This window comes from Rattus norvegicus, chromosome 10 (genome assembly GCF_036323735.1).
Source record: "Rattus norvegicus strain BN/NHsdMcwi chromosome 10, GRCr8, whole genome shotgun sequence".
NCBI lineage: Eukaryota > Metazoa > Chordata > Mammalia > Rodentia > Muridae > Rattus > Rattus norvegicus.
The window spans coordinates 41988360-42007500 of NC_086028.1; the positions used below are offsets into that span (position 1 = coordinate 41988360).

The 19141-nt window shown below is 44.9% G+C and overlaps 1 protein-coding gene across 2 annotated transcripts in view; it reads left to right on the top strand.

The window, feature by feature from the left end:
- Positions 1-19141, top strand: part of Gria1 (glutamate ionotropic receptor AMPA type subunit 1) — a 319566-nt gene that overhangs the window by 277820 nt on the left and 22605 nt on the right. For both annotated transcript variants that reach the window (XM_063269677.1, NM_031608.2), the window contains exon 13: positions 1339-1586. In XM_063269677.1, the coding sequence (XP_063125747.1) occupies positions 1339-1586 (248 nt within the window). The remainder of the gene's footprint in view (positions 1-1338; positions 1587-19141) is intronic.

A 19141-nucleotide genomic window follows, 5' to 3' on the forward strand; every position in this document is an offset into this window, starting at 1 on the left:
GTGTGTGAGTGTGTGTGTGTGTGTGTGTGTGTGTGTGTGTGTGTGTGTGTGTACACATGAATGTAAGTACATGAAGAAACACATACATATGTACATAGAGACAGAGTTCAAAATCAAGTGTCTTCCCTATCATTTTTCTGTCTTACTTTTTGAGACAGGGTCTCTCACCAAACCTGGAACTCCATGATTTAATCTAGCAAGACTGACTGGCTAACAAGCCTCAGAAACCCTCCTGTCTTTGCCCTCTCAACACTGGGATTCCAGACCTGCCCTGCTACACTAAGAAATTTTTTTCTTAATGTGGGTATGAGCGAGGGATGTGAACTCAGACCTGTGCTTGCAAAGCAAGCAGCACTTCACCAACTGAACTAACTCCCCCAGTTTAGAGGCTTTTAAAATGTAAGGAGATATCAAGTCTCGTGTTGTATTCATAACTTTTCTGTCACTGTGATAAAATGCTGTAACCAAGGCAGCACATAAGAGGAAGGGTTTATCTGGGCTTACAGTTCTAGAGAGATAGGAGTCCATCAATGTGGGGAGGCATGGCAGGAAGCAGGTATGATAGCAAGAACAGGAAGCTGGGATCTCACATCCTCAAAGCACAGAGACACACAAAACACAGAGAATAAACTAGAAATTTTAGGAGCCTTAAGCTCTCAGAGCCTGTACCCAGTGACACATTTCCTTCAGCAAGGCCACACCTCCTAAACCTTCCCAAACAGTTCCACCAACTAGAAACCAAGTATTCAAATCCCAGAATCTTTGAAGGACAATTCTCAGTCCACCCACCACATATGCTATATGCTCTATCAGACAGTGATATTTGGAAGGCAGGTCTCATAATAGGGGATTACTAGAACTTAGCAGTGCATGATCCGAAAGAGTTTTTGTTGTTGTTGCTATTATTTTTTTTAATTTTTAAAAAAAAATTTACAGTAGTTAGTGAAGTCAAATCCTGCTGACATTCAGCCCTCTGCTTTGGGGCAGTATACATGCATCCCTATTGAACTATAGACAGATCTACAATGTTTTTCAAAGATAAGACAGGGACCTGGTTGCTTATCTTTCCCCTATTTAGGAGTATAATTGCTCAGAAGTAATTAAATGATTCCGAGATACTCTGCTCATTCTGTATTTACAAGATATTTGTACCTTGGAACCTACCAGTACTAATTAGAGGCTCTTATTTTGCAATCACTCATAATTTGTTTCTTCCTAAGCTGATCTGGCTCATGAATGTGTGATCAAGCTCCACTCAGCTCTTCATCGATGTGTGTGCCAACCCCAATTCAAGAACTGCCATTGCTTAACCCGGGTTTCATTCCTATCCCCTGCCAGAGATCTAAAATCGCTGTGTTTGAGAAAATGTGGACATACATGAAGTCTGCAGAACCATCCGTGTTTGTTCGGACCACAGAGGAAGGCATGATCAGAGTGAGAAAATCTAAAGGCAAATACGCCTACCTCCTGGAGTCCACCATGAATGAGTATATCGAGCAACGAAAGCCCTGTGACACCATGAAAGTGGGAGGTAACTTGGATTCCAAAGGCTATGGCATTGCGACACCCAAGGGGTCCGCCCTGAGGTAAGTACCCAAATCTGCTTCCTTCGTGCTCCCTCTGCCCTCCCTATCTCTCAGGAATGAAGCTGCTGCATTTACCACAGACCCCCATGCATAACGTGAGCCTCCAAGAAGAGATCTTCTGAAATGCCTGTGGGCCTAGAAGATCCAGCCACCTGTGACCTTCAACCCTGAGGTTGGAAACTGACCTGGGGGCCTCAGCTTGCTTTGATGTTACCCACTGTGTGTCCCTCCCCAGGCCTTGCTTCCCACCTCACTCCTTAAGTGTTGGGTGTCGATGAACCCCATGCTTCTGTCTTGTGATCTGTGACACTCCATCCCTTGCATCCAACTCAACCATGAACAGGATTCTCCAGTTTTATGGACTCTGACAGGAGATGGTTTGTAATGTGTCTCTCAAAAGTAGAAACACATTGCCCAAATGAAAAGCACAGCTGTCTGAGCCTTGAGAAATACTCAAATCAACGTACCTCCTAGTGAAGAAGTCCACACAGCCTGTGTACCTGCCTCGACACAGGCTTTTTTAGCAAAAGTGTGTTGATTAGCAAAGAGGCAAGGTCAATATTATGTTCACATAAAGAAACTTTGCCATTCTTTCCAAATAGCTAAGGGCAACTCTTGCATACTTAGAATCAAAGGGGCTAATGCAGAGTTAATTCTAGAAGTTGCTACCACCGTGCAGAAGGGAAGACATTTGATCACCCAGCCCCTTGGTTTCCTCACCTGTACAGAAAGAATTGACACCCCAGTCCTCCTGAGGTCAAGAAGATTGTTAGTCAAAATGGGGTAAACTAAAGTTGAGCATTTAATCCCTGAATTCAAGAGACAGAGGCAGGAGGATTCCTGTAAGTTCAAGGCCAACCTGTTCTATATATCATGTTCCGGGTCAGCCAAGGCTATGCAAAGAGACCCTATCTTTTAAAAAGGCAAGCCATGGATGTGGAAACTACATAAAGGATAAAGGATACCCTCTTGGGAAAAGCAAGATGGGTTAATAAAGGCTGTAAAAGGATTGTGAGGGACTCCTTCACATGACAGCCACGGCCACTCTGCCTTGATTCATTCATTGACAGAAATGACACCATGTTCCATCTCTATCCCAGGCACTGGCAAAGCAGCTGGCACCACTGCTCTGAACAAGGCACCCTTCCCGTGGAACTACACGACTGCAAGAGGAGGCAGTCATTCAACAGCCTATAATTGCTTAATGTTTTAATAATAATCATGAAAGGTACTAGGATAGTCTACAAAAGGGGCCCTCGAGGACATCTATTTCCAGTAACAAGATAGAACCAAATTGTCACTGTAAGACATGTGGGTATGGCAGATAGGATGTAACAACTATCCTTTTAAATGCAAGTTAGAAACTCTCTAGGGCCAAAATGGAAGGGAAAAAATCAAGACCAAAGTGAAAAACTACAGCTAATGATTCTGGGACTAAGCAAGACAGGGTTGCAGATTACACAACATCCCATGTACTCTGGAGTCGGCAATACAAGCAAGACATCAATCAGAGTCAGAGAGAGAGAGAGAGAGAGAGAGAGAGAGAGAGAGAGAAAGAGAGAGAGAGAGAGAGAGAGAGAGAGAGAGAGAGAGAGAGAGAGAGACTCATTAAAGATCAGGCACACAGACAGAGACAGGGATAGAGAGATTTTTAAAGTTTTAGCAAGCAGCATGGATGAAGAACAACCTTCTCTTCTAGACACTAATGCAAGAAATCATAATGCAAGGAAGAGACAGGGGAGGAGACAGGCTAAGCTTGGAACATGAAGCCAAACAAGGTTTTGTAAAAGATTTTAGTCTTTATTCCGATACCAATAGAAAAGCTCTCAAGAATTTTAAGTAATTCTCCAGAAGTTCGAACAATAAAGATGGCAGCCAGGATTCAGACATAACTGTCTCCAACCTTAGTGAAGGTCATCAGCAACCAGGCTCTGTCACCCTGAAAAACTTCCAAAACTCTCTGTGTGAGTTTAGGCAGACTTTAAATGAGATTCCGACAGTAGTGTTTGTTGAGGAAATGACTTTTGTTCCCAGAACTTAATCAGCCTAAAAAGAAGCAGAGTAAAGAATCAGATGGCATAGGCTCAAGAAAACCCAGTGGTTGTCTCATGGCTTTAGGGTCAAGACCATCAGCTGACAACGAGGCACAAGGAGGCACTGTGGTCTGTCCATCTGTCCATCAACAGAGGGCTGAAACGGCCCCTCCCCTGACATAGGCATTTGGAATAAGAAAAAAAAAACCTAAAAAGCATCAGAAGTTTTGGTGACAGGGACCTAAAATTTGACTGCTCTACGCTGCAGTGCCTTTCTACTATAGTAACAGCCCCTGACTGTGGCATGAACACGGTCTCATTCCACTGCCATTAGCCCCGTGTTACAAAAGTCCAGATTCTAGAAAATAGACAGCAGGTGTGCACAAGGTTTGAGGCCAGGCTGTCTGACTCAGAGTTCAGGGCTGTGACTTATTCAAATGCAGTTCCAGGGTGGATGACTGACAGCTCTCTCAAAAGCAGGTGCTAGACTGAGGCCAAATGACAACCATCAACTCAAGAAAAAAAATAATGCTTTTGGAGTCTAGAACAGCCACTGGGCAGTCTGGCAGTGGAACATGATGACAGGCCCTGGCTTAAAGGTCCCTTTGCTTTGAATAGGCACGGTGCATTTTCGATACTCAAAGACTCTTCCTGGGGTCAACACTTGGAATCCGAATCTGCAGTAAAGAAAGGTCTGTTGTGAATCTGCAGTAAAGACATCGGGCTGTTGTGGTTTGAGAATGAGAATAAGCGAAAGGGAGAGAAAAACACAAAGGATCTGATTACTGGATTCTCCAAGGCCGGAAGCTGACAGATCACACATGGCATAAATTCACATGCGTGTGCACTCAACACAAAAATAAAAATAGAAAATAACGAATCCATTCATCTTCGGTTACAGAAGCCCAGTGGCCCACCTGCACGTCAGGAATTCCCACTGCAGGGCAGCACCTATCCAGACCTTTCTCCATCTTCCTTTCTCTGTAGTACTCGATAGTAGTCATGGATCATGTGACTCCTGACCAAACAACCCAAGAGTAAAGTTGCCAGAAGAGGGCCCAGCATTTCTTCTTGGGAAACCTCCGTGCTGTCTATGGGATTCTGTTCCTCATCTGTGCTAGAAGGGGTCAATGTTGGGGCCCGGGTCACCAAATTAAGTGCTTGAGTGCAAGCCTGTGGCATAGAGGTTCGATCCCACAAACCCACATAAAAGCCAAGCCAGCGCAGCTACCACCTGTAACGCCAACACTCAGGGAGGGGTGGGGGATTTTTCTGGACAAACTGACTTCCTGTATTAGCTAAAATTCATTAGGCTCAGCTAGAGACCTTGCCTTAGTAAATAAAGTGGGAGCAATCGAGGAAGACACCTGCTGACATTGACTCCAGACCTGTGCACACTCAGGCACAGAGACCTGCATGTTTCTGTCTTCCCACCAAGTTCGTACACACATATGCACACGTACTGCACACATAAGCCATAAAGGAAAGGATCATTGTTATCGGCTAGGAGTAATGCATACACACTGCAGCTAGCTTCCTCTATACCTCTGCCTCCCACACCTAAGATTGGAGGCACTGTTTTGCCGAGATGGTTCCAATATTAATGAGTCACTTTGGGCCAAACCTGAGAGATGCATGTTTGCCTGCTCCAGCTACTTTTACATCTGTGTCTTGATCCCAGGAAAACACTCTGTAGACAAGTAGAAACCTGGGCAAGTGACAGAGAAGGCCTTGTCCTCTGAACCATCGCACTGTTCTTGAAAACTGCTAAGTCACTCACAAGACTGGAAAGCACTTAAAGTTCATGATGTAGCTGGGACTCTGTATGCTGTGGACATGGGTATGAGTTTCTCACCATCACATCAAAGGCAGAGCCAAAACAGTCATCCAAGCAGGTGTACTACAGGCCTAGTGCCACCTCCTTTCATTCTGCAAAATACGGTACCTCCGCACACTGGTGAAGTTCCCTTCCAGCCTGCCGCATGTTGTTCCAAGATAGACTGTGAATTTCTGCCTCCTAAGATCAGAAAACTGGTGCCTAGGGGATATGGACGTAGCTTATTCAGTAAAGTACTTGTCACAGAAACTTAGGGAGCCATGTTTAATTCTCAGAGCCCACATATACATAGCATGGCCCTATAATTCCAAGGCTAAAGAAACAGAGGATTCTTGAAACTTTTTACCACCCGATCTGTTTATCCAAGTCAGCAAGCTCTGGGTTCAGTGAGATATACTGTCTCAAGAAACAAGATGGAGAGCAACATGGGAAGGCATCCAATGTAACCTATGACCTCCACATGTGTATGTTCATGTGCAAACACCCACAGCAGCAGGTGCATTTAAAAGAGAGAGAAAGATGGGGGGGGCAGAGGGAAAGAAGGGAGGGAGGGAGGAAGGGAGGGAGGGAGGAAGGAAGGGAGGAAGGAAGGAAGGAAGGAAGGAAGGAAGGAAGGAAGGAAGCTTCAAAGGGAGGAAGGACTTGAGACCCAAATGTTGCTCAAACACCTGTCAGCTCTGCTTAGCAGGAGCCAAGTTATGGCCCCACTGTGTGTTAAAAGACTCTTGGTGACAGAATATCGTTTACCTCCCTGGCCTGAAAGCAAATACTCTGGTGTGGCGAGGCGGCTCGACGCTTGGCTTTCCATTTGGACAGGTGGCATTCCTTTGAAACAGATGCTGTTTGTTGGCTGTCTCTGCATGTATGCGCTTGGGTGAGGGGCTGAGTTATGTTTCCAAAGCCCTTGGGTTATGGATAAAGATGGACGGGCCAATGCCAGTCACTAGGGGAAAGGCAATTAGTAAATCCACTAATTATAATCTATGGGCCTTCCGGTGCCAACTAAATGGAAGTGCCCAGCTATACTGCAGTCTCTTCACTGAGAGGCATAATCCCTTTAGTTAGAGACAAAGTGTTAAATCTCCTAGAACAAGGTTCATGGCCTCTATTTACAAACCCAAGGCAGAGTCTATACTTGGGCTCTATTGAAGTCATACCTGATGGCTCTCCTTCACAAACCATAGGCCAGGAGTTTAATGGATTTGCTACCAGTTATACCCTAACCAAGACATTGGTCAAAGTCTGGTCTTTAACTGACTGTGGTTATGTGGGGGCTTTTGTGGTCTTATGGTTGTGACATCTCTGTCTTCTGTCACATCTTGTCCAAGCCAGATGTTTGGGCCAAGGGGACAGGAACACAAGGCAGCTTTTTCCCTGAACCCTCATGGATGACAAGCACTCAGAAAGGTCTGATATCTACTCCCTGAGCTACTCCATTTCACAGCTCCTTTTCTGATACCCATCCCACACACAACACTATTCATAAGACTGCAGGAGTCATGGTGAGAAAAGCAACCCCAGTCCCGAAGTAGTGCAGTGTCTAGAAGAGATCCTGAGCAGAAATGCACATCTACTGTTTTGTTGGGGGCATAAGACAATGACAATCAAAGGGAGAAGCAGCCAAGGGACAGCCTCTAAGAGACAGGATTTGCCAAGTGACATTGGACAGAAGCCTTGAAGAACTGTAAGAGAAACAAATGGAGGACCATGGTGGACAGATGCAGAAGACGGCAAGCATAGAACTTGTCTTGGAATGGCTAGGGCTTGGAAGAAATGTCAGGAAGTAAGGAGCCATGAGTTATGGTCTACCATGAAGGGTGGCAGCTGCCTCTACAATTTGGGTTCGATGTCAGCAGAGGTCAGAAGAGTAATCCAAAGACAAGAAGGAACCTTGAATTCTAAACATTGTCTGAAGGTGGCTTGTAATGAGAGTAGGCAAGAGAGAAGGATCCCAGGCAGGTAGGTCACTTTCAAAGCTGTCCTGGACATCTCGGAGGATGGCAGTAAACTGCTCACAATTTATGATGGGACATGGATAGGGAAGAAGTGGCTGGCACCATGTTCACTATCATCTTTGCTTTAAAACTGAGTCATTTGAGAAGTTGGCTTTATTGAGATCTGGTGCTGTTGGCCAAGGACTGAACAGGTGCCAAGTGATTCAGCAAAGAACTGGCTTCCCAATCAGAATCACCTCAGTTTTGCTCTGAAACGTATGGCCATAGCTTTGAAGGGTGCCAGCCTCCTAGCCCACCAGCCAGGATGATACAGGTTGCCAGGCATCTCCTCAAGATGATTATATCATGCCTGTCTTCCTCTTCCTCCTCTTCCTTCTCTTCCTCCTTCTCTTCTTTCTCTTCTTCTTTTAGTTGATTTTTCACATTAATTTATTTATTCACTTTACAATCCCAATCCCAGACCCCCTTCACTCCAATACAGCCCCACCCTCTGCCCTTTTCCTCTGAGAAAAGGGAGGAGCCCCTAGGTAACAACCCACCCTGGTACATCAAGTCACTAAAGGACTAGACACATCCAGTACCACTGAGGCCATACAAGGCAGCCCCAGTTAGAGGAACATGATCCACAGGCAGGCATCAGAGTCAGGGACAGCCCCTACTCCAGTTGTTGGGGGACCCACAAGAAGACCAAGCTGCACATCTGCTACATATTGCAGGGTGCTTAGGTCCAGCCCATTCATGCTCTTTGGTTGATGGTTCAGTCTTTGGGAGCCCCAAAGGGTCCAGGTTAGTTGACTGTAGGTCTTCTTATGGAGTCCCTATCCCCTCTGGGTTCCCCAATCTTCTCTTCCACAAGATTCCCCAAGCTCTATCTAATGTTTGGCTGTGGCCCTCTGCATCTCTTTCTGTCAGCTGCTGGTGGAGCCTTATGACAGAGGACATTTATGCTAGGCTCCTGATTACAAGCCTAACAGTATTATTGATAGTGTCTGGGATTATTTCTTGCCCATGGAATGAATTTCAAGTTGGGCCAGTCATTAGTTGGCCATTCTCTCAGTCTGTGCTCCATCTTTGTCCCTGCACTTCTTGAAGGCAGGACAAATTTCAGGTTGAAGATTTTGTGGCTAGATTGGTATCTTTATCCTTCTACTGGGAGTCCTGCCTGGCTACAGAAGGTGGCCACTTCAGGCTCCAGCCTGTTTTTCTTTTTATTTTTATTTTTATTTTTCCAAACATAAAAGAGTCTCTGGATTGCTCAACGACAATTCCATCTCACTAGAGTTCCCATGGGATATGTTTTTCTCCCCTCACACTACTTCCAAGAACTGTCTATAATAACATCTAGGTGAAGAAAAAAGGAATGTGACGGCCACACATCAAGGATGTGTGAGATGCGCACATATGGGGACTTGGGAGGCAGCTCTGGGGACCTTCCTCCAAATTATTTCTTTGCCTGGTGCTGATCTGAGAGCTACAGAAGGCTGTAGGGAGTTCTCTTCTCCCAAACAGTCACACTGACCCTGGAAGTAATTGGGAAACCAAAAATAAGTGATCTGTCTGGTATTCAATCTATTCTTCTAAAGTCTCAGCCCCAACTTCAGTGTCTATTGAGATTCCCAGGAGAGCTGGTTTTAAGGAAAAGAAAATGTCTCTTCCAGACTCTAATAATCTGGTTCCACAGGTCCATAGTGTGGGGCTGAGGAACACAGAGACTGAATGACTCTCCAGGGATTCTGCGCTGCAAATCAGGGCTAGAAAAGTAGGGAAAGGGAGAGGCCGCAGTAGGGGCCAAGCATATAGCAGCAAGGCTGTGGGGGAACCTAGACAGTAGTCACCATCTTTGGAGGCACATAACTCAATCAGATCCTAGGTCTGTGACTTTGCCAGTGTCTGACCTAGTGAGTTCATGAAAGCTTTATAAGCCTTATCTGAAAAATGGAATTGGGTCAGCGAGGTGACTCAGTGAGTGGCTCAGAGCCTTTCACCTCAGTCCTGGTGATCTGAGTTCAATTCCCAGAACCTATGTAAAGGTGGAAGGAGGGACCCAACTCTATCAAGTTGTCCTTCATCAATACACACACACACACACACACACACACACACACACACACACACATCCTGTGGCATATGCACATGCTAACACACACACACATACATGTTGTGACACATGCTCACACACACAGAGACTCTCTCTCTCTCTCTCTCTCTCTCACACACACACACACACACACATCCTGTGGCACATGCACACGCTCACTCCCCATACACACATACATACACACATCATCCATACACACAGCAATAAAAAACTGAAATAATAATTGCATGAAGTTTCTTCAACGAACTGATAAAATTCCACAAAGGACCTGTCACAGAAAACACTTCTTAAGGTTTTCTGCCCATCCCCTCCTTAGACTCATCAAAAGTCACTTTAGATCTAAATAATTATAGGAACAATTCTCTATAAAACCCACCATGTCAGAAATGCACATGAACCTAGACCATTTTCCTCTCCGCTGCACACACTGGCTACATTTGAAATAAAACATCTCTCTCCAAGAACAATGTGTGGTCCTCCCCCATAGAGAACACACTGAAAAAATAAAACACTAATATTTCATTTCTCCTTCCCTCCCACACTCACAAGTATCAGCCTCTCTTCCTGTAGCTTGGTACTGGTGCAGGGCCCTGCTGCTATGGATAAATACAGTCTGTCCCAGGGAAATGGCAGTCCCTTTCAATTGGTCTTTGCCTCCTGATGGGTAGCCAGGGATACATGTTGTCATGGTAACCCCATGAACTCAGTGGCCCAGGTCAGGTCTGATCAGAGACAAAGCGCTCTTGGCAGAGAGGCTGTCTAGTCTGCATCCTCCGTCCTCTGAAGAGCTGTTGAAGGAGAAAGAAAGGAAGGGAAGCCGGTGCATAAAAAGGGAGAGTGAGAGAAAGGGAGAAAGGCTAGGAGGAGGGACAGAAAAAGGAAGAGGGAAGGAAGGAATAAACGAAGGATATATGAAATATGTGTGAGAGTGTTTATGTGTATATGAGTATATGTAAGTGTATGTGTGTTTGTGTGTGTGCATTTATATGTGTATCTATATGTGTGTTTATGTGTGCTTGTATGAGTATGTAAGTATGTGAGTGTGAGTATGTGAGTGTGTGTCTATATGTTTATGTGTGTGTGTGACTCAGTTTTTATGTGTGTGAGTGTTTATGTATATGGTAGGTGTTTACATGTGTGGGGGAGTGTTTATGTGTGTGAGAGTGTTTATATGTGTGTGAGTGTTTATGTGTGTGTGTATGAGTGTTTATATGTGTGGGAGTGCTTATGTGTTTGGGAGTGTCTATGTGCATGGCTGGATGTTTATATGTGTGGAGGAGTGATTACGTGTGGGGGTGTTTGTGTATATGGGAGTGTTTGTGTGTGTGAGTGGGTGTTTATGTGTGAGTGTTTATATGTGTGGGAGTGTTTGTGTATGCATGTGAGAGTGTTTATGGCTATGTGAGTACACCCATGTGCACATGCAACTTCAAGCACATTTGAATAGAGATGGAGACTTTCCAAAGGAGAGAAGCTTTCTTGGGTCAGTATACCCAGGCTGGACCACAAAGAGCACAGAGAAGGCATCTTAGGACACCAGGGCAGTATCTGGGCCATACCTCAGGCCTATAATGTGGCAGGGGCTTGCTTATTGACAATTATGTCAGTGTTCACCAAGCATTGCAAGAAGTACTTCTATGTCATGTTACTCACACGGTGCGGCTATGAGTAATATTATCTCTGTCTTCATCAAACAGTGCAGGAAACGAAGGCACAAGCAGGTGACAGAATTGGCCCAAGATTCCCTAGGCTGGATTCCCAGCTCTAGCAGGCTCATTTCCAGAATGTCTCCTCTAGTATTAAGCAGGAACATCTCCTCAGAGATAGACATGTGAAGAAAAGGTGACAGAACAGTTAAGATCACAGCCAGGTGTCATGGCACACTGCTGTAATCTCAGCACTCAGGTAGTGGAGGCAGGAGGATTAGCCATTCACAGCCAGCCTTGTCTATACAATCAGTGCAAAGCCAGCCTGAGCTACAAGAAATCAGAGAGAGAGAGAGAGAGAGAGAGAGAGAGAGAGAGAGAGAGAGAGAGAGAATATCAACAAATAACAGTGTATCAGGAACATTTAATATATAGATTTCAACACATGTACACACACACGCACACACACACATACACACACAGTTAGACTTACACAACTAATGTTGAAATTGAGAAACAAATTCCTGCTTCTAGCCTGAATTCCATAGGGAACACTCTTGTCTCCATTCTGCACTGTTCGTCTGTGAGCGCATGAGTCCTCCCTGAGTGTGGACCATCCTCTAGGCTAATGTCTGGCCATATACTTACATCCAAATGGCAGGAGTATATCCAGCACATAATGATGTCTTTCTGTTTCCTGTGATGACTTAAACTGAACCCCTCCCCCAAAATACCTCCTAAAATTCCATATGCTTTTTGTTTTCCTCCATTTAATGGAGCAGATCACTTTAGACTGATGATACCATAAGATCCTCACAGTTCTGGGGTTGGGGATTTAGCTCAGTGGTAGAGTGCTTGCCTAGCAAGCGCAAGGCCCTGGGTTCGGTCCCCAGCTCCAACAAAAAGAGGGAAAGAAAAAAAAAAAAAGATCCTCACAGTTCCTGCATATGCAGTGCCCTGTGTGCATTTGAGGACTCTCTTCCCCTAGCCTTGTGTTTTAACTATCCCCATTTCCCTGGTATGGTCTCTACCTAAGATTCAGGGAAATGATAATTTGCCTAGGTTCTCAAAAGTGCAACGTGCTTAGGCACAAACTCTGATTGCCTGTAAAGCCCTCCTTGTTTTTCACAGCCCTGCTGCTGTGCTCATGAAGGTACCCACCTGTAATGCTTCAAGGCCTTTGTCCTTCTTAAGGCACCATCTTTAAAACATTCAGGGAAACACTGAACACAAGACAGCCGAAGCTCTGGCCCCAACACCTTCTCCAAAGCCATAGGAAGGGGCAGCCCTGCCTTCCTGATTAATCATCGCACAAGACGCCAGTGGAATCACAAAGACAAACAGACTTGCTCTGACTGTTCTTAGAACCCCGATGTTACCACTCCTGGCTGGGCAACACATTAGTGAGAGAGGCAGAAAGTGAGAATGTGAGGCATAGAGAAAGGAGGTGAGCAACTCAAGAAACGATGGCCCTTACCTAAGTGAGAACAGCAGCATTCACTCGGGCTATGTTTTGCCGGCCAGAGCTGGACTTTCTCCTGCTGATATACAAATTGTATGTTGCTTCCTTCGAGCATCCATCAAAAATAGCAAGCTCCTGAACAGCCTTATCTCATGCACCCCGGGGCCTTTTTGATTGTTCTGAGACAGTAGCTGCTACAGCAGAGAAACAGTCCAAGGGAGGAAAGGTTTTGATGTACACCTGACTCTCCACTTGGGGCTTGTGGATTTGGAAATTAGTTGTGCTTTAGGATACGTCAGCCCCGTGTTAAACTCTCCCACATTATAGCCCTTCCACCTTGGGAAAGTAGCAGCAAGTGACAAGGCTAGGACTGAAGTTAAGACTGCTGGTGAGGGGTTGGGGATTTAGCTCAGTGGTAGAGCGCTTGCCTAACAAGCGCAAGGCCCTGGGTTCGGTCCTCAGCTCCGGAAAAAAAAAAAGACTGCTGGTGAACTCTGGCTCTGCTAGGCAACAGTAAGAGCCTGTTGGGCAGGCTATCTCACCTCACTAAGCCTCAGTTTCCCTAAATACAAAGGAGGCGACTAGCCTAATAGCTTGTTCTCTGTTGCTGTGAGAGAACAAAACGAAGGCTACTTTGAGGGGAAAGGGTTTACTTGGCTTACACTACCAGGTCACAGTCTATATCAGCAAGGGAACTGGGACAGGAATTCAAGCAACTAGTCACCTCCCACCCAGAGAGGGACAAGTTCATCCTTCCTTATCTCCAACATTCAGCCAGCTTTCTCCAACACCTCTTGCACAGTTTGGGGCCCAACCTCTGAAACAGCACTGCCCACATCCAGAGTGGGTCAGTGGGCAATCAAAACACTTCGCAATGGGTATGCACATAGGCCACCCTAACCTTGACTGTTCCTCAGTTGAAATTCTCTTCTCAGGTGATTCTGAGCTTTGGCAAGCTGACATTTTAAACTAACCAGTGCAGCAAGATAAATACAAAGTGCTTCACACAGTGAAGTGACCAGAGTGGCAGCCATCCTTAGTTGATACCTCTGGTGCCTCATACACTGATCTTCCAAATGAGAACTTGTTCTGAACTTTGCAAGGTAGCCTGAGGACTGAAAGGAGCAGTGTGTACTTCTTCCAAAGGTGCTTAGATGGAATCCCTTTCCCATCTAAACCACCTTCCCTCAGATCAGCCACACTCAGCTTTTGCCCTTTGCAATGAAGATGGAGTTGTCAAGATGAGATGCTCACGTGTGTGGCTTTGTTTTCTTGCTAACTGAACACCCCAAATCAGCTCAGAGCCATACAGCATCCACCCATAAGCCTGAAGGCAGAAAGCCCCAGTGTTTGAGCAAAGCCTTGACCCGAAGGAGGCATGAAGATAAGGGCATAACCACAAGTTGAGCCTTTGAGGAAAATGTGGGGCCATATTCTCTAGTAATCTTTAATGAACGGCCCCATCCTAAGATCGTACATCATATTTATACACAGGAGCCTCTTCCTCCAAGGGAAATGGGGCTGGTTCCCTTGAGTAAAACCATTCATTGTTAGCTATATGACTGGCCACAAAATGTAATTTGTAAAATCATCAAGGGGCTTATATCAGGTGTATACCCCTTTCATAAGAGTTCTCTGCATACGCTGTGCACCTTTTTTTTTTTAAGTCAATTTAGTGATGTTGTTTGGTAGATCTAAAAAAACAAAGGCAGACTTCCATATTCTTGCCACCTCTACTGGACATCAATTCTCCAGAGAGGTAGGGTTCTCTAATTCTGACCCAAGGAGGACTAGTACCAGGCATCCTCACAGAGAAGGAAGCTTTGACCCTGCCTGTCCCACTTGAAGGATCCTGGGGCATCTACTCATTCACTGGGGCTCCCAGTCTAACTCCACTATTTCTTGGCTTCTGTTGCCTTAGTCATCAATTAACTACCCAGCTCCTCCAACCCTCCTAAGCAGGCAGTCAGCAGCCTCTGAATCCTTGACTTTGAGTCAGTTTCCCTGCAGTGACGCCCATTGCCAATAGCAGTGTGGAGTGGGGCAGAACTGGAGTGTTGTGAAGAACACTAAGTGATGGACAGCAATGCTATCCGAGACCCAGACCTACGAACTCTTGGTCGTGCTTTTGACCCATCTCTGACTCCTCTTAACTGTGGTGGCCTGGCTCATTTTTATGTCAACTTGACAAAAGCTAGGATCATATGGGAAGAGGGAAACTTAATAGAGGGGGGGAAATGACACAATTAGATCAAACTCTAGGCAAGTCTGTGGGGCACTTTCTAGCTTAAGGACTGATGTGAGTGGGTCTAACCCACTGAAGGCAGCGGCACCCCAAGCAGGTGATCCTGACTTGTACACAAAAGCAAACTAAGCAAGCCAAGAGGAGGAAGTCGGTGAGCAGCACTCCCCTATGACCTCTGCTTCTGTTCTTGCCTGCAAGTCCCTATCTTGAGGCTCTGGCTTCCAACTCACAGTCTTCCCCCTCCACCCCCTGACTGCCAGGATTATAGCAGTGCCTCTCCCACGTGTTTTGATTTATCGGAAAAAAAATGTCTCTAGGCAGAGGTAACAGAATGCTGGAACATGTATCTAGCATGCATGAAGTAAAATGGCTTTCCTAAGATGCTCACCTTTGTGTGAACTTTACCTTTATGAGAAGGTAACCCTCCTCCAGAGGAATCCAATGGCTTTGCAGCCTCCTGCACTCACCTGCAAATGTGTGCGAGTGCTCACACACACACACACACACACACACACACACACACGTGAGCTCTTTAAAAAAGAATTTAAAATGTCTAGAGCTGGAGAGACAGCTCAGTGGTTAAGAGCACTTGCTGCTCCTTCAGAGGACCTGGGTTCAGTCCCCAGCAACATGTTGAACAGTTCACAACTGCCTATGACTCCAGTTTCAAGAGACACAATGCCCTCTTCTGGCCCCTGCAGGCATCTGGTGTACACATCAACACACAGACGAATTCTTTTTCAATCTTTAAAAGATAACTTTCTTGCCCACCAGGACGTCTTTTGTAGAAAGACTCACAGAGTTTCCTCCCTTGTAATTTAACACCTGAAAAAATGGTTGATTTTTATAATGAAGAGAGAGTTGTATTTGCTAGTGAGTTGTAACCCAGGCTTAATCTCCCCTCCCACAAATCCTTTCTGGATGAAAATAATGGTGGCCATTGTCATTAGCCACCATTAGCGAAAATTAGTTCCCTGGGCCCTGTTTCTATAAGTGACATCCATCAGTAATGCTTGATGGACAGATGCCTGTGCAGTCTTCTTGAGTTGGTCCTGGGTGGGGATGGTCAAAACACAAAACCAAATCCCAGGTGTGTCTGTGAACGGTGCTAATTTCCTTCTTGTTCATGCTACACAGTATCTCTGAACACTTGGCTAAAGGCCTGCCGTGGCCTGCCCAACATAGAGTTCTTGGCAGCCTGCAGTGAAACCAGAGAGAGAGAGAGAGAGAAATTTAAGTCCTCCAACATCCATACTCCCACTTGGGGGTGTGCACTACCTGATGATCATTCTCCTTTAAACATTTCACTCAGCAAAATTGACATTTAATTCACACTTGTTTGTTTTCTCTCACATCTACATTGATTACTGTTTTCCTCAGCCACAAAATCTAGATGTCTAGGAACCACCCACCGGCTAGAGGATGGATTACTGCCCAGAGCCTCCGAGTTACACTGTCCCTTCACATTAACACAACTTTCCAAATCCATTCATTTCCCCACAGATTTTCTTTTCCTTTACAGCTGAGTCAAATTTCCTTGTGCACATAGGCCACGTTTTCACTGTCTGCTCATCTACTGATGGGCATCAAGGCTGGTCCCATATGGGACTGTTGTGAACAGTTTAAGTGTAAACACGGGTGAGCCAGTGGCTGGGTCGTGTGAGACAGTGGGATATACGCCCAGGAGAGGCATAGCTGGGCCATATGAAAGTTCTATTTTTAGTGTTTTGAGAAACTTTCACACCGATTTCCATAAGAGCTGTACCCATTCGTCTTCCTATCAGTGGCAAACAAAGATTCACCTTCCCTACATCCTCACCACCTGGAATTGTCACTTGCCTTCTTGGTCTCTGACATTCTTAAGAAAGCTAGAATCTCAGAACGGTACACTTCTTTTGAAGTCTGTTCATCAGCCCATGTATTGGTGGGCAGGGGTTGGGGGGTTAATGTTTTTAAGTTATTTTAAATTCTAGATCTCAACCCCCTGTTCAATATATAGCTGGCAAGAACTTCCTCCCGTTCTATAGGTTGTCTGTTCGCACGGTTGATAGTTTGTCTTTCTGTGCAGAAACTTTGATTCCATGCCATGTTATTTGTTGATTCTCAGGGCTACTTCTATGATTTTGGAATCTTCTCAGAAAGCCTCTGCCTATCTCTACAGCTTGAGGTATATTGTCCATGTTTTCCTCTATGTGTTTCAAAAACCCAGGCTTTAAATTAAGGTCTCTGATCTGTGCAGGGAGATTTTTGTGCAGGGTGAGGAATGAAGGTCCAAGTTCATCCTCCTATGTGTGGATATCTGGTCCTGCCAGCACCGTTTGTTAAATGAGCTATCTTTTTTTTTACACTGTAGGTTTTGGATCCTTTGTCAAAACTTAAGTGGCCACGTCTGTATGGGCTTATCCTCTGCTCTAATACATTGGTCTGCACACCTCTTTTTATGCAAGCGCCATGCTGTCCTGTCATGTTAGCTCTGTAGAATAATTTGAGCTCGGATATTGGGATGTCCCCAGCAGTATTCTTCCTATTTAGAATTGCTTTGGCTTTAAATGTCTCTTGTGTTTTCATATTAAGTTTTGGATTAGATAGTTTTTTCTAATTTCTTTCCCAGAAAGTTCTTAACTTGGTATTTGTGAAGGCTACTGATGTCTGTGTGTTGTTGGTTTTATATCGTGAAACCTTACTGAAGGCATTCATTAAATCTAAGAATTTTCTGATAGGGCCTCAAGTGTAGAATCATGCTGCCTGTGAACAGAGATAATCATACTCCTTTTCTGTTTCCATGTCTTTTACACCTTTTTCTTCCTTATCTCTTTGCCTCCAACTTCACTATGTTGACTAAGAGTGGAAGAAGCCACCACCCTTGCCTCATCCTGTATTTTAGAGGAAGTGTTTTTGGTTTGTTTTCCCATTTTAAAACAATGTTGGCTTTATTATTTTGAGGAATGTTCTGTCTGTTCCTAATTTCTCTTGGACTTTTTAGCATGGCTTGGAAGTGGTAATCTTGTTAACCTTTATGACGGGGAGCCAAATCTGCATTTGATTTATTCTGTTTATTGTTTTTTCTAGCCCCACCCCCATCACCGTCTGCCTAATCATTGTTTCTTGCTGTCTGCTGGCTTTGGGATGCTTTCTTGTTCTTCTAGGGCCGTGAGCTGCATTGTTGGTTTTGGTTTTTATTTGAGGTCTCTATGATTTCTGACTGTGAGCATTCCAGCCATAAAGCCTCCTCTTAGGACTACTTTGCTGACTCCCAGAGGGTCTGGGAGGTTGTGCTGTTGTTTTCGTCTGTTTCTCAAGAATTTTTAATTTCCTTCACGATTTCTTCAGTGATTTATTGTTTGTTCAAATGTGCTGTTCGGTTTCTAAGTACTTTGTCTAGTTTTTGAATATTATCTTACTTCATCCTTCAATGATTGGACAAGACAGTACAAATTATCTTGACCATGTGTGTGTATGTGTATATGTGTTCATGTGTGCATCTGCATGTGTGTGTTTGTGGTTGTGTGTGTGTGTGTGTGTGTGTGTGTGTGTGTGTTAAAGCTTGCTTTGTGACCTATGGTGTTAACAACCTTTGAGAAGCTCCATGTCTCCTGGATAATATGTTCTGAAGCATATTAAATCATACTGAGCCATTTATAACAGTTGGTCTATTATACGATGTACTGAGGTCTCAACCCCTTGCTCTGCTGGTACTGGAGACCTGCAATAGTCTGTTGTATACAAAAGCTTCAAGGGGTAGTTGATGGATCCTTGGGCACTGGAAAGGTTACACAGTACCCTATCATTGGAAGGTAGTGTAACACGGTAGCCATGTGCATGGGCCAGAGCCACACAGAGCTGAGTGGAAGCCATGGACAGAGTATGGATGGGTTGCAGAATTTAAGCAGTAAAACCTGACAACCATGTAGGAATGTGACCACAGAAGTAGGTCAATGGTTTTGTCAGGTGCCTGGATCACAGCAAACCCTCCATAAAACTTATGTTCATTATAGTGGTCTGAGTATTCCTGCACGTTGTCTCTGCTTGTATTCTGTTCCTTTTCTTGGTCATTCCAGACAGCTAAGTTTGCCAAATAGCCATCATAAGTACATGTAGGTGATACTTAATTTAATTTTTTCCATTCATTTATTCACTCATTCATTTGATCAACCAAAAAAGGGAAAGAGAGGAAAAAATTTCAAACCTATATATAGCACAGAGAGCCCAGTCTTTAATGTTGTGAAGAATGATCTACAGTAGCAGAAGGGGTCTGCTCTGCGCAGGAAACCAATGGTTT